Consider the following 15950-nt stretch of genomic DNA (forward strand, 5'->3'; position numbering starts at 1 on the left):
TTCATAACTAAAACAGGTCTAAAAAATGGCTAAAAAAGGAGGCAATTTCCAGCATTGCTGTTACTTACCTCAGTCACCATAGTTAGTCCCAGAAGATAGCTAAGGAAACATACTATAGCGATGAAGATTTCCCGTCGGTAACCCTTCCTTAGGAAGGATGGGTGCAGATCAACTAATGACGTGATCTGTCCTTCAACTTCAACAAACTAAAGAGGAAAACAATAAAGAAATATGAATTGAAAATTATCTGCCAAGCATTTTATGTTATCTCGCAATTAAACAAATGCTGCACAGCATTTGTAACTGTACTCTGAGGCAAAATGCTGCTCTGAATAAATGAATTAGAAGCTATTCCTTTTAACCCAAAGGTTAAAGTCTGGGGGTAGTTTTCAGTTTTGAATAAGCTTTCAGAATTGATGCTCATTTCCTAGCATCCTTGCAAACTACTAAAAGGGCTTTGTAAATGCAAGCCACAAGGATAAAGGAACTTAATTTGATGACAGGAAGGCACTTATGTGGCTTTTATGTTGTAGCTGTTCCAGATGAATACTTGATGTATGCTAGAAAAGAGGCAGAGAGAAAACACTCAAAAAGCCTAAGCTGCACAAGCTAGAAGAGTACCTCTCAGTCTTTTTTTGATGTGCCAGAAAACCTCGCAGGTACTATTTAGGTTAATTCCACAATTGGATATAATTCTATTCTTGGGTTAGCTAGAGAAAATGCAGCTGAGGGAAAGCAGACTTTGATGTGAAATAGCAGTCCTTCTTGACTGAACTTGTCTGTTCTGAATCGGTGAGCGGAGTTTCTCTGGCTGAGGCTCTGGGGTACTTCGTCAACAATAAGGGATCTCTTGATACAGTTCCCATACAAAGCCTTGGTAAACTATTTGCATTGGTATAACAAAAATGAAGCCCTTAATAGGTTAACTAAAATTTTACTTTAACTAGCTTCATGATAATTGTATTTGTGCTAACTTACCATTTGAAAACTTCATGTAAGGTGTACAACCTGAACTAACCAAATTTGAAAAAAAAGTTCAAAGTTTACTGAAAACCCACTGAGAAAAGTCTGCTGAACTCCCAGCAATCAAACCTGAAGAAAATATCATTCAGCTATTCTCCACTTTCCATCTGGCAAGGTACAAAAGCACTAAGTTTACTGAAGACATGAGGATACCATGGAGAACCTAGGCTGCCTCTGTAGAAATGATCTTCACTCTAAGTGGATCCACTGTCTTACAACCTTTTACCATGGGAAGTCTATGAAATAGCATTATTTCAAGAACTTTTTCTTGCCCTGTATCTATATTGCTTTTACAGTGCCCAGAAGTGCCCTTTAACAACTCTACCCTCTTTGACAACAGGCTGAAACACCTTTTTGGAGATACAGACTGTCCAGCAAATAACTCCAGCAAACTTTGTTGCCTTGTGTCTTGTTATTGTGACTTCTGAAAACTGGTTTTCCTTTTAAATGCAACCCTTTGGGCTGATTTGATCTTAACCTTCTCTGGCATTCCAGAAACCTGCTCAACTGCACTCCAAAAAGAACAGGGGGGGGTGGAGGAGAGAAATTAAGTAGTCTGGTTAGTTTTAATAATTCTACGCACTGAGCTTTTTAAAATTACTAGACAGCTTCCAATTTGCATAAGCACAGACTTGTTGAACCACAGCACTGGGAACTTTTAAATTCACTTTGGAATGATTGAAAGTTGCTCAACAGAGTTCAAAGATAAGACATAAAAAGCAATTTAGGGCAAATGGAGTATCAAAAATGTAAGAAACAACAACTGAGTAAAAATCCATTTATATATTTCTCTTCGATCAAGAAAGGATTTAGGGTAAATAAAAACTTCACCTTTAGCAAGTGAGTGTTTATAATTAAAGCTGTTTTCCATTTGAGTGCAGAAAGCTGCCTGTTGCCCTGAAAACTTCAGCAGTTTTGAATGTGTAGTTACTGCATAATCCTTTGCCACATATGCATTTCCTTGTAAGTGGCCTTTCTAGAAATGATTTACAGGTTCTTCTGTGAAATTTAGTCCAACATTCCTATAAGCAACCAGTGGGAAAAAGCACATAACTTCTTGAACTAAACTTTCTTATGTTTTCACATTCACTAATTAATAGCAGTAGGTGCTACGTAATTAGTACAGCTGGAAATTTTCTGAGATGGTTTCTGTACCATTCAGAGGCACCAAATGCCCACTGATGACGTGGAAGTCAGCAGAATCCCAAGCTCCTTGGCACCTCTGAGCACAGGGCTTTCTCCAAAGTAGGAAAGTACTGCACCATAACTGAAATGGTGTTATTTGGGGTCCAGACTGAGACTGGTATTTAGGTTAGGGAGAACTGCTCTAGTCCCTTGGACTCCATTAGCTCCTGATGACAAAGACTTGGTCAGCAACATCATGCTGATTATCAGTCAAGTCACACATTCACGAAATGCAGCCCCCACATCAAAGAGCAACACAGATGAATTCCTCTTAGGAGTGTTAGAGGTATTCACTTCTAGGATTCATGTCTCCCTAACCAGATTTGCCCAGTCAAGCACCAAGACCACCAGCCCCGCATCTCTTACCCATCAAACTAACCTGGCTATCCAGTCCAAGCAACAGAAGCATAATAAAAAAAAGGATTGCCCAAAAGGTGGGCAGCGGCATCATGGACACAGCTTTGGGGTAAGCAATGAAGGCCAGGCCTGGACCTAGAGAAAGAGAAAATAGGAAAGGGGGAGGGGAAGGGAAGAGAAATAGTAAATACCAGCTCTTTGGTAAAGGTAGCCACCCTCAAATGCAGGAATGCCTGGTTCCGTTCAGATAAATCCAAACGCGGCTGGAAATACCAGAAGTGAAACAGTTTGGCTCTTTTATCTGAAAACGAAGCACGCATGACTACAGCAGAAACCACAGGCAAACCCCCGAGGCCATTGCTAACTGATCACCAGTTTTAACATCTGTCTCAAACATGCCAGTAATGGAGGTGGTCCTACACCTGCCCATGTGATACAGGATGGTTTTGGGAGTGGGGGGAGAAGGGGTGACCCAGGGGAATGGCAGAATCCCACTGCTAGCCCACGCAGTCACGATGAAGATGATGATGATGAAACCCTTTTGCATGCAAGGAAGGGACTCTGCTCCAAAAGTTCCCTGGGATCTTCACTAAAGCAACCACTGCCTCTCTCTGGGTGCAAACTCCAAACCCAGCAAGGCTTTTTTAGAGAAATGTTTGCACTCCTCGAGATGGCTCCTTTCCTTCTGCAAACCCTCACTGCTGCCCTAAAGGCTAGTCCTAGTTATATCAGCTGTGGTCCCTGAATTAAATAAATAAATAAATAAATAAATAATAATTAAAAAAAAAAAGCCTCCTGCTGTTAGGAATTAATTGCTGGTGTGTAAAATCTCTCTGTGTGAAATCTCTTCCCCACACTGGCACATCGTATGCCCCTATCCGGCCAGCCTAGTTAAACCTGCCGCAGTGACACTGAGTGTGGCCAACATCAGCCACAACTGCAGCAGTCTGGGACCACCAGTGGGCTGGGACCCGTAGCCTGGCTTTTCTGCTCTGGAAACAAAAGGTTTTGGGTGAGTGCTCATGGCTAGACTGGGTCCTGTCTGCGCTGTGGGCCGGATGGCTTCTCACTCATACCCACACACCGAGCATACGTGCAGAGCTCTCGCATGCTGACCTGCAAAGGTGCTGTGCCTGGAGCCAAGTGCTATCAGCTATCGCTTCTGAGAGCTTCTAGCGAGACAGAAGGAGCCCTCTCCAAGTGGGAGACAGGAACACGGGCAAGCTGGCATTTACGGCAGGCTCTCAAAGTGGCCATAGAAATTTTGTGAATTTGAGGGCAGATTTAAATTCAGATTAAACCCGGGAATGCCTGGCTCAGCTGTTTGTTTGCTTTAAGGAGCCTTGAGGATTGGCATTTTCCAGGATTTTGAAGTGGATTCAAGTAATTTTCAATGGGAAGAGGAATTATTTTAAGTGCTGCAGTGCGGGGCCAAGAATCTCATCTCTGATCTGTACAGAAAAATCTCTAATGCTGCTCTTCCTACCTCCCACTTTTCCTTTACAACAAGAAATATGGAAAAAGAAGCAAGAGAAAGAAGTAAAAAAAAGATGATTTTTTTTTCAAACTAAAGAAATCTTTAAGTCACTGAAAATATTTGAATAGAAATAAATACAAATTAGCCAACAATCGAGCAACTAATTTTATTTAAAATGAAACACAACTAAGATTTTATATGACAGAAGATACCAAAAATTGGCGATTGTCTCAAATTTGTGAGGGGTTTGCTTTTTCCCCCTGATTCAGTGGGTACAGTAGGTCCTCCCTCAGGGAGAACTGCTACCAGATGGCACTTGCCATCTGTGCAATTGATGAGACAGATGTAAAACTGCCCTCCTCAAAACTTGCTGCAATTCTCTATGCTTTGGCCACTGAAAGTGTCCTTGCACTGTGCTACTGTCAAGTAACAAGTGTCCTTCCTAATCCCTGTTCTAGCTTTGACTTTCCTTTGAAACTAAATGTTGAAATATAAAAAGAAAAAAGTCTATGTGAAAGCAAATGTTCCTGACATCCCCTTGAATGAACAGAAATAATTTAAAATCATATTTAATTTGAAACTATGTGGCTCTGAAGGATGTTTTTCAAAAGTGAACGCTTGTGGCTGCTGATAAAAACCAATTAGGACTGCCACGATCCCATCCCACTTGCTGCCTAGGCACGGCAGGGGATGCACCCCAGGAGCTGAAAACTGCAGAGGCAGAAGCTGGGCAGGGTATGAGGAAGGCCAAGGCACTGTAGGCAGGCCTGCTTAATCTGAAGTTGTTGCAAACGGGATTTTTAAAAAGGCAGATCTTCTGCTGTTTTAACACTGTTCATGTGGTAAAATCTTTCTTCCAGTCAAACAGAAATTCAGTGCAGATTGAATTGGACTCACTAGGACTTTCTTTTGTGCCTACACTGCTTTGCTTTCTCCCTTTAAAATTATTTTGGAAAAAAATCAAGTGCTATTTATTAGAAATCTGATTTCACTTGAAATTCAAATGGGATCTCATTTAACTCTTGTGTAAGCCTAGTAAAGCCAGTGGAAGCCAGCAGGAGCTACCCCTTGCTGACTGGAGGGTGGCCCAGGAACATTATTAGAAGGCTGAATTTGGCACAGGTTAAAAAAAAATGTGGCCATGAGATTCTTCTAGCAAATTTATTGATGTTCCCCTGGCTTGCAGGAGGGCACACAAGGGAATAACTGGTGTCACGCATAGATCAGGAGGGATTTAATTCTCTGGGCAGAGACAAAGGGAAGCAGTAGGCACTGGTCCTGGGGACAATGTCCTCTCCTCAGTCCTATGGCCAAGCAGCAGTGCTTTTGCTTGCCTTTATTCTGAACCAGGGGAGTGGTTTTGACTTTGCGTCATGAGAAAACAGAAAGAAAAGGCCAAAAAAAGAGGCTTAAACACCTGCTCAATCAGCTCCTGCTGCTGGATTGGGCAGCACTGAGAGTTTTCTCGACGGCCCCACATGGGTTCCTCGGATGCCTGTCCCAGCAGGACCAAGTGGTCTGCAGTGGCTCTGCACTTGACCTCTGCTGAGGGAGGCAGTGAGGAAGGCCATGGGAAGTGGTTTGGATAATTTGGGTAATGCTTACTGTCAAGTAAAAATCTAAAAAAAAATCTAAAAATTTAGCCAAAGACCAGCCAATGATGATGGGCAACCCACTGAACTGCTGAGATGGTTGCAAAGTCTGGCCACTAGCAATAGGGCTTAACTGAAATAAACTAGAAAATATGAAGGAATTGACAACAAAATATGCAAGAAACTGAAAGCTAAGTGTGGAAGTTAATCAGTGCCCTCGTTGTCCCAGCTATGAAACTGGGATTATGATATCAATCTCCTTTGAAAAATACTTTTTCAGCTGTTAATGAAAAAATGCTATGTAAACACTAAATCATTAGTTAATTTGCATTTAAACACTACTTAATAATGCAGTGTTACTATAAAATTGTTTAATTCTTAAAAATGCCAGGCAACAGGAACATAGTTGACTGTTTATCAGAGACGTAATTAATCAAAATTAGAATAAATATTGACCAGAAAAAAAAAACAACACAATGTGTAAATACTTAAAAATGCTACTGTTGGAATTGATCCACCTAGATATGAAAAAATGGAGCTATTTATGATTCATTCAATGAGATTATTCCTTGCATCCTGTTTTCAAACAAAGCAATCAACGTCTGATCAAAATAAGCATTGTGGCCAAGAGCGTTAACTAATTGCACTTGTGAGAGGTATGCCAATTGCAGCCACCCAAGAATCCAGCGGTGCCACCAATGTCATTGGTTTTTCATTAGCCTTTGTGAAGTGAGATATTTTTCTTAAAGACTCATATGATTAGAAGTTATATATAGACTTTTCCTTTTTAAGAGCAAGTTCCCAGAGAAAAGCTTTGAAATAATATGCAGGTGAATTAAAATTGTTCAAAAAATCAGAAAGAAATGCCAAAAGTGCATTCAAATGACATGATTATTATTTGAATCTCATTAGCCTTAAGACTGCCTAACAGCTTTTGAGGCCTGATTAATTTTTTTTGAGTGGTAATTCCCATCTAACCTGCCTGTTCTATGTGAAAATACATTGCTACACTTGCCCTCATGGACGAGACATCCACAAAAGAAAAATATCTATTCTGTCTGAGATGCATTCACATACTATGGGGATTTAGCCTTTTTCAGCTGCATGTGCATAGCTGAACATTAATGGGAAGAACACTTCTGAAATAAGGGAAAAATAAAAGTGTATATCCAGTTTCAAAATGGACTTCTCACAATTATAAAAACCTCATCCTGAAGCTACAGAGGACAAGTGCAGGACTGCAACAGCTAGAGTTACTGTGGATGAAATGGTCCACAGAGGCCAGGAGTTCTCCAGCTCCTCCACCTTTCAGTGAGATTTAGGAATATATGCATGCATGTCCCTTCAAAAGGCCAAAATAATATTCCCACTGCAGCGCTCTGCTGTGAGCAAGCAAAACTAAGCTATAAAAAAATACATAAATACTGGCTATTTGCATTGAATGAAAATAAAGGTAGTGTGAGAAGAAGGGCGGAATAAATTTTCAAGTCATAGATAATGGACCCTAGATAATGGTGCGGTTATCATAACTCTGATCTCAACCCAAATGGATTAGCACGCTATGAAATGTATTCACTGCCCTGTTAATCAAGAGAGAGTAAGTAATACAACCCCGCTAACCATCACTGCTCTAGATGAAAGCCCAAATCAACAATGTGCTTATTTTTCTGGAGATTATGGGAAATCTTGTTCTGTTTTTATTGCTTAGATGTTAGCTGATTGAGTCTGCAGAACTTTGCTCACACGCTAGGCGGCAGTGCCCACCACCACTGCCACCAATACCATCGTACCTGACTCTGCCACATCAGCAATGTTCACCCCTTGCTCTTGTGCCATGAAGCCCAGGACGGAAAAAATTGCGAAGCCAGACACAAAACTGGTACCACTGTTCAGGCATCCCAGCAGCAAACAGTCCCTAAGTCACACATATGTCATGGAGCAAGTTAATTAAAAAAAAATTAACCCATTGTCCCTACTTTATTTACATCATTTAGCTAAAACACTAAACCCCCTTGGATGGAAACTTGCCTATAGCAGTTGTATTTGTATTTGTTGTAGCTCCCCAGGGAAGTCATTGCTCCTAAGCAGATTGCATATGAGAAGAAGATTTGTGTCCCTGCATCTATCCAGACCTAAAGGGAAAGACAGAAAGACTGTTACTATCAGCATCGTTGCACTCCAGCACTCAAGACAAACACAGAGTTCAAACTATGCAATATCAACAAAACAATTGCTTCCATTGAGGGTGATAGCTACAGGATCAGGGAGGGAGGGAAAGAGAACATCACATTTGCAAATATGGCTTTCAAAGGGAAAAGAGAATTGTTAGCATCAAGAGCCCACAAGAACATCAATTCTTCAACAGTTCCTGTATTCCCTCCCCAGAGATGCTTAGTATTTCTAGTCTCTTAGTCACTCAGATGATCCTTCCTGTTGGCGCAACAATAACTGCTTCAGTGCAATAGGAAATGCAGAAGTATTTATAAAATTGTTCATTTCTGTTTTTACTCATTTCAGTTGGAATCAGCTAACAGTCACTAAACTGAGGATGTGAACAGCCTAAGAAACACTTTCTTTTACTTAGTTTGTTTATTTTCTTAACTTTCTGGTTGTCTTTGTAACTGTTTAAATGCAAGATAAAGAGCCATAGGGGTGTGGGGAAAACAAGCAGAATACAATGCACTTTATAAGATGTGTATCTGACCTTGGTCTCATGATTCTTTCTCCTGATTATATTTAAAAAAAAACATATACAGAATGAAATAACATTACACTATGAACTTCTAGCTTAGTAAAAACATAGAAAAGAAAGCAAAATGCATCCACTAAATTCCACCTGTTCACTTCTTTCTGCTAATGCAAGCTTGTTAACATCATTAGAAACCACCAAGGAATCTGAATAACCAAGAATCAAGACCCTCCTCCCTCCCACCATCACTTTCCAGCACCTTCCTGACTGGTATCTCCTTGGAGATGATGCTTTTGCTAGACTGTAGGAGGGGGCCTGCCAGCTCACACAAATCTTCTTTATACTATCAGCTAATACTCTGGGCTTAGGGCTAATAGTAGATCGTAAAAGTGATAGAGTCCCATAAAATATGATGCATTCATAAAATATAATGTTTCCTATAAAGAGGGTATCATGTATAGAGGGCAAGATGAGAATAAACAAGGCTTCCACAATGTTTCTTTCAATTATACTTTTCCTACTTCAGTTATTTAGATACCAATGAAGTTTTATTTTAAGCAAATACTCAGTAGTAAGAAATTGCAAAAAAAAAAAAAAAAGATATTCTGTCTCACTGTGATCATTATTTCATTATTTTCAAGGATCCCTGGTTTTTTTTTTTTTTTTTTTTTGGTTGGTTGGTTGCTTTGCATTTCTCACATAGCACTATTGGCTAAAGCAATGCTAGGCAGCTGAAATGTCCCATATTTGCACTCTGTGAACATGGACAGGAATCTTTACCTAATCATAGCCTATAAAGAAAGAGTAAGCCCATCTCCTGCTACCCAAGGCTAAGCAAACTGTATTTCCTGCCCCTCCAAAAGCATTTGTTTCCACTTTAGCATAGGTTGTAATTTTTCTATTATTTCATTCACTTCTTTCCCAATCTCCTCCTACTGAGGAGTGAGAACTAGGTGACACTGGTACTCACAGTTGTTGTTTGTTGTTCCATCTGTGAAGCTCACGTTTCTTTCCTTTGAAACTAAAGACTATCCTCATTAAAAAAATGCATCTCCCTTACCTTACCAACAAGAAAGCTGAGATTGTATAACAGGATAGAGTCTACAGCCTCAGAATCCTTTGACACAAAAAAAAATACACACGCATACACACACATACATACACGTGAAAAGATGCATTAACACATATAACAGTGACCTTCTCAAGCAGATCTCTGGAAAATATAACCCAGCATTAATATTCATGCTATATTTGGACCTCTAAAGACCGTGGAAAAAATCTGTTGCCATTACATCACCACCATCACCCTCCACCATCCCCCTTTGTACAGGAAATCATCCCGCTCCCCACTCCTGGTTCCGTACCTGTGGGTCAGCTAACCGTGACATATCAGGATAAAGATAAAACTTGATGCCTTCTGCAGCTCCAGGCAGGGTCACACCACGGATGAGCAGAACAAGGAGCATGACGAATGGGAATGTGGCAGTGATGTACACTACCTGGCAACACAAAAAAATTGTACATTTAGTCTGTGGCAGTCAGTGCTACACCTCCAGAATCAAAAGAGATCCAGTGACAGTAATTCAAAGCCCACTCATTCCTAAAAGGGACCTGACCTGACTTTCTGTGCCTTGGGAGCTATGCTGAATTTAATGGCTTCTCCCACCTGCAGTTTTTCCCTTGGTTCCTACTGAGCCAAAGCTGTGTATTGCTTTAGGCATGGAGAAAATGCACGTTTGTTCATTCATCCTGACCCCCTCTGGGATTTTATATCTCACAACGTTCACTAGAAATTCTGTCTTTACCCTATTTGTTCTCCTCACACTGCAAGTGCACCTTGCCTGTGAAGCTGAAGAGATTCCCTGGCTGAAGGTGTCTGAAGCATCACCTCATTCTTTATTTGAACCTCAAAACTGCAAAGTAGTTTGTAAGCCTATCTGCAAACAGTGCTGGGACTTTCCCAGCACCCACCCTGGGACAGCCAGAAATTCTGCTGCATGGGGAGGGGTCATCAATGTGGGGACTACTTCTGTTTTAATTCAGCTGTGGCACTCTGCATCTAACTCCCTTGCTACCACCCCTACAGGCAATTTCATGAGGGACTTCATTCAGAGATGAAGGTAATTTGGTCCATGCTCCTGCATCTCCCTTCCCATCAGCTTGAGCACATTAAGCACCATAGTCCCATAACTTTATTCTTGCCCTTGTTGCCTATTCAGCAACATCATTATTGTAAACTAAGGATCTATTCATCCAGTTTTGAGAATATGTCTTCATTATCTTTAACCTCTATTCCCTCTTTCTTTGAATAACGGTCTGCTTCTTTTCTTCTTGTTATCTTCTCATTCATTTGATGAAAGAGCTCTTTGCTTTAATCTCTAGCATGAGGGCTGATTTAGTTTGCATTTGGACAGTTCTATCTTTAGACTCACACTTTTTGACCTCTAACATCTTGTTTTCTTTGCTCATCAGTGCTTCTCTCATTTTTTATATAACTGCTGTGTTACAGTCAGGATCCACTACAGTCCAAGAAAGGACTTTTTTTATGGAGTCAGATGATCACCCCAGGTAATTACAGTTTGCTGCCTTGAGTTAAAATGTATTTTTGTTTTCCAGAATTTGTTTAGCTACAGCAAAGCTCCCGGGATGCACCATTTTTCTTTTTAAGTGTGTCCTCTGAGAGTAACCAGGAGAACTCAAAGCCTGCATTGCCATAATAATTCATGGAGCCAGACTGATTCTGTAAAATGAAAGGTAACCTTTTTATATAGGCCCTTTTTAATCGTCCCTTTGAAATCTTTCTATATTTTCCACTCACAAATAATATGCATTACTCATCAGCCCAGTTTCACCAAAAGCTGATGAATAAAAGGGGGTATTCTGTGCCTTCTAATTTCTTAATATAACCCAGGCCTATGATAAATCAGAGTTTCTTACAAGAAAAATATGCCCATACGTATTCACAAGAGTACACAGCATTTACAAACCGGCCTTTGCCCTCCAGGTAAGGATTCTTGTGTAACACCGGAGGAATTTTTTGAGATCAAGCAAATTATTCAAAGCATAAGCACAACTATTATTTTTCTTCATGATTCTGTGTTTATTTGTCCAACATGCTACTACGAGATTTAAAAACTGTCTTTTTTTTTTTTTCCTGCTCTCCAAAAAGCCATTAACACACTCGAAAGCAGGGAAGTGCTATAAACAATGATCTACTAAAGTAAACTAGACTTCTCAAATAATTCAAGCCCTCCATTAGAGTTTACAGTTTACTTTTGTTTGACCCCAAAGCTAATGGAGTCAACCAGAGATTTTCCAATGGTTTTGCTGGGCTTTGGCTCCACACCCTATGAGCTCAGACCCCGTGGAAAGGAGGCAGTGAATTCCTACTGCCCGCCTTGCCTTACAAAAAGACTTTAACTGCTTTTAACAGACCTGTTTTCAACCTGTTACATTCACCGCAACCTGAAAAAAATGTGTCATGAGGAACTTGGAAAATCTGTCAGAGGCACCTTAACCTTTACTGAGCAGAATCCAGGCTCAAAAAACTACTGCAGCAATGTGTGCTTCCCCTCTGCTTTGGTGGGAGATTTATTGTGTTCACCTTTCCTATGCAACTTACACCACCACCTCATCGGGTCACATCAATCAGTGGGAACAGAGAAGCAAACATTTTTGTCAACGTATACTTTAGAGGTGTGGGAGCTTTTCTTTGGGGCAGAACTGGCGGGAATCCAGAATAAGGCACCAGCATGATTTTAACGAGGCTCCATGATAAAATCACAGAAAGCAAGATAGGAACGACAGTAAAACAAGTAGTTCAGTCAACAGTGGAACTAATGAGGACTGGTTTCCTGAAGAGTTTTGTCTCCTGGTTGATTCTGCAGCATATAACAAGGTAAAACCGCTAAATGGTGCTTTTTCTCCAGCTGAGGCGTTCACATTTGGTCTCTCCTCCTGACTTCTCTGGGGTCTAGTAAAAGATGAGTTCACACTCTGGCTTTCTCTCAGCTGGGACACTAATGAAGTTTCTCCCTTCTACTTAGCCGACCAGAAACTGCGGAACTTCCTATCTTGAGGCCTGTCTATCTCTGTTAGATATACCTGAAACACTGCCCCAACCAACAGGTTTGAAAGTTAAGAGAGACACATATGGAATGGCTTCAAAAGCCTTTTCTCATGAAGCTAGGTTTAAAAGCATTACTGCATGCAAGGGGATAACATCATGCTTGAAATTGTTTAGTGACTTGCCAAGATGTGCTATAATTTGTTTCTTGCGGTGGTGTAAGATGAGGTTCAGGAATGATTTCACTGTTATCCTTTGGAGAAAAATATGACTCTAAATAGCACATGGTAAACCTAAATCAAAAAAAAAAATAATCCAGGATCTCTGTTAAGGACAGAGTTTCTAAACAAGTACCTAAGTTTAGTCTTCTAAGTCTGCGCAGAACTCTTCAGTAAGTGAGTGGCATTTCAAAAATGCTATGCATCCAGCATCTTCCACTGACTTAAACATCCCTACCACAGCTATGTTAACATCCACCCCGTTACGCTGAGAATGAACTTGGCTGGTGTGAGAGCACGAGCAGAGAGTGTAGAGCACTACACTTTGTTAGCCTAAGCCCTTCCAAGATCATTACATGCACCAGTGGGATGCTCGTCCTCAGAGAGGCAAAGTGGTACTCAATACATGCTAGGATCTGCTTCTTGATGCCATTCCAGTAAGGGCTACTTGACTCACAAGCATTTTGGGCACTGGCAATGACTTTCCAAAGGGAGATGATCAGAGCAAAAATGCACATTTTTTGGAAGAAAATTAAGAATATCTTTAAGAACAGCAATTCTTAGTATTCCTGACATCTGCTAACTAGACTGATCAAAAAAAAGGTAAAAAGCACTTACTTTCCCAGTGGATTTGACTCCTTTCCAAATGCAGAAGAAGCATATCACCCAGACGAGGAGGAGACACAGTGCTAGATCCCACTTGATAATACCAATATCTTCAATTCCTGAGGACAAGCTCAGTACATTGCGCCTGAGTATACAAAAGAAAACAAAACAAGAGAGAGATGCATGAGCAGAGTTAATGCTGAGCCTCACTGTGATGTCTGAGAGTATGCGACGGTACCCTAAGGGGCAGCAGACACGTGGGTAGATCCCAGTCCTCTGAACACTCAAAGCGCTGCTGCTTTTGCATTGATCCCTTTAAAGATGTGAGATAAACTTGCCCCGGCATTGCCATGAACCCCAGCTCCACCACAGATGTGTGATTAGTCTGTGTCCAGGTTTCTTCTTCTTTTCAGTTCATTACTGTGACTGCCACGAAGAGGGCAGAGAAGCAGCAGCACGGGGAAGCTGAGCAGCTTTGCAGCATGGAGCTGGAGCAGTTACCCTGTCACCTCCCCGTGGCCCTGCACACAACCGTTGCCCATCCACGTTCAGCACCCTCGCCACTAGGGTCTTGTTAAGCCAGCACAAGGAATTTGGTAAATTATTCTGTCACTTAGGTTAATAAATACAAAGTGATTCCTTTTGTAAGACGGGTCTCAAGAGAGCATCTAAATGCTATGTGTTCCTGAGAAGAAAATTTGTTAAGGCTTCTCTCTTTTGGTCATTGCCATGGGTCATCATTAAAGTCTGATTTAAAACTGTTTTGTTTTTTTTTTTTTAACTTTCCTGCAACATAAACTGTCCTCACACACCAGACAGATCTCGTCATACCTGCTACTTATTTTATTTGTTTATATGAAAGAGCAAACTTAGTCCTCTGAAAATAAACCTACTCAAATCTGAAGTCTCTCTGCAAGGTTTTTGCAGTCAAGGAGAATCTTGACCTCAATCATGACAGAAATTCCTTGGCCCACGACTAGATACATTAACTTGCTACCTAACGTTGTTAAGTAAATATTGTTTTCAGACAACTATTAAAATCTGCAATTCTCCTTCACCAAAGACACAGCAGTCTGCAGTACTGTACCAAGATGAGGCTCACAAGCGTGGTCTGCACAGCTCCATATGTGCATCCAGCATTAGACAAAACACTGTGGTTTGTTTTTCCCCTGAATTAATTAAAGTGTTTTTTTTTTTCTTTCTTTCTTTTTTTTTTTTTTTTTTCAGCTACCAAGGAAATAATAGTAAATGGAATCACTGTTGGAAAATTTGCAATTAGTTTTTGGAAAAAAACCTGAACTGACCAGTTTAATAGGACTCAAACCTTCATCCATCTGTTTTTGTGTCTGTGTTTGCCAAATTCACTCAGATTACCTGTGTGAATGTGTTCTCACATCAAATGCTTTATTCTCTCTGAACGTGTGTGCACTTTGTTATGGAAAAGGACTAATGGCACCAGACAGGGTAAGTCTGCCCTAATCAGCAGAGCTATTCAACAGTTACGAAAAACCCCTCAGTAATGAATATTTGGCATAAAGTTGCAGTCCTGGTTCACCTGAGCCTAAGGAAATCAGGGAAAAACCTGCTGTGCGTATACAAAAGAAGAAAATACACTTGTAAGACAAACTTCAGCTGTAACCTACTGTGGCTTTTTAAAAAATAAATGGCCATTTTCCAATCTATGAGGCAAATTCAAATGTAAAAAGGAGCCTACAGAGCTAGCTCTCAGGAAGCAATGAATAATTAACTGCAAATACATTTTGGAATAAGGATATCTACAAATGCATTCAGATAAGATTTTGTTGCTTTTTATTAGGGAACTAAAAACAAAAGGTCATCTCACCTAGAGTATGGCCAGCAGTCCTGTCCAGCGGGCAGCCCAGTGGGTTACTGAGAGCCAGTTACGGTGCTTCTCTGTGGCGTGGCAGCACTAAATGGCATGCTGGCTTTCTCTGTCTTGGGTTATCTTGTCTTACAGAGGCCAAATACCTTAAGAAATCTGTTCAGAACTACCAGTGGGGCCTGAATAATTATTTTTTTTTTCATGAAATTTAAACTGACATATTTTTGCAGTAGAAGTGTTCAATCTGGATTTGTGATACCCTGAAAATTCAAGTTTGGGAAGGAGCAGAAGCTGGGCTGCGCTGATAGCTCTTCAATTTTGTTACCCAGCCTACTGCTGCTCAGATTTAGCCACGCTCGCTCAACTAACTTCATGCCATTTATGCATGAAGTTGTTGCCAATTATAATTTATAGTTATGATGCTGTCACTGTCAGTCATGTATAATCAATGGGGCAACAGGCTGGGGCCAAGTTCGTTGCAGCCATGAATTCTCGAACCTTGTTCATACACTAGTATGTTTTAGTGATGTGCAATATGGAAATGTAATAGGAGCTGTAACTGGCTCTAGAACATAAACAAAAATAAAATGAGGAGAGTTATGCAATCCTTGAAGGATATTCCAGCTCATTAATTACGTGAATGCAGACAGGACCTTTCATACCAGGAAAAGCAAAGCACCCTTTCACGCTGGACAGACAAGAATAACTAATGCTGAAGCAGGGAGAATATCAAACGGTTTTTAAAATTCTCAATTTGCCCCAAAGGCAGAGACAGCTGCCCTAGATTTTGTTTAGTTTTTGTGTTGCTCCCTTCAGGATTACATGCCATTAGCATGTGATGGTCTTTCTTGGGATTTGGACGAATAAAGTCTGCTGATTACCCAATATTTATAA

At 40.6% G+C, this 15950-nt stretch overlaps 1 protein-coding gene across 13 annotated transcripts in view; it reads right to left on the reverse strand.

Annotated features, from left to right (window-relative positions):
• The window catches only part of SLC6A6 (solute carrier family 6 member 6), a gene marked incomplete at its 3' end in the record, with an annotated part of 58016 nt that overhangs the window by 11790 nt on the left and 30276 nt on the right, over positions 1-15950 (reverse strand). For all 13 annotated transcript variants that reach the window (XM_084531074.1, XM_084531073.1, XM_084531069.1 and 10 more), the window contains 6 exons: positions 13226-13358; positions 9688-9822; positions 7663-7766; positions 7425-7549; positions 2588-2700; positions 69-206 (listed from right to left, as the gene is read on the reverse strand). In XM_084531074.1, the coding sequence (XP_084387200.1) occupies positions 69-206; positions 2588-2700; positions 7425-7549; positions 7663-7766; positions 9688-9822; positions 13226-13358 (748 nt within the window). The remainder of the gene's footprint in view (positions 1-68; positions 207-2587; positions 2701-7424; positions 7550-7662; positions 7767-9687; positions 9823-13225; positions 13359-15950) is intronic.

Source organism: Aythya ferina (genome assembly GCF_964211825.1).
Source record: "Aythya ferina genome assembly, chromosome: 10".
Classification (NCBI taxonomy): domain Eukaryota; kingdom Metazoa; phylum Chordata; class Aves; order Anseriformes; family Anatidae; genus Aythya; species Aythya ferina.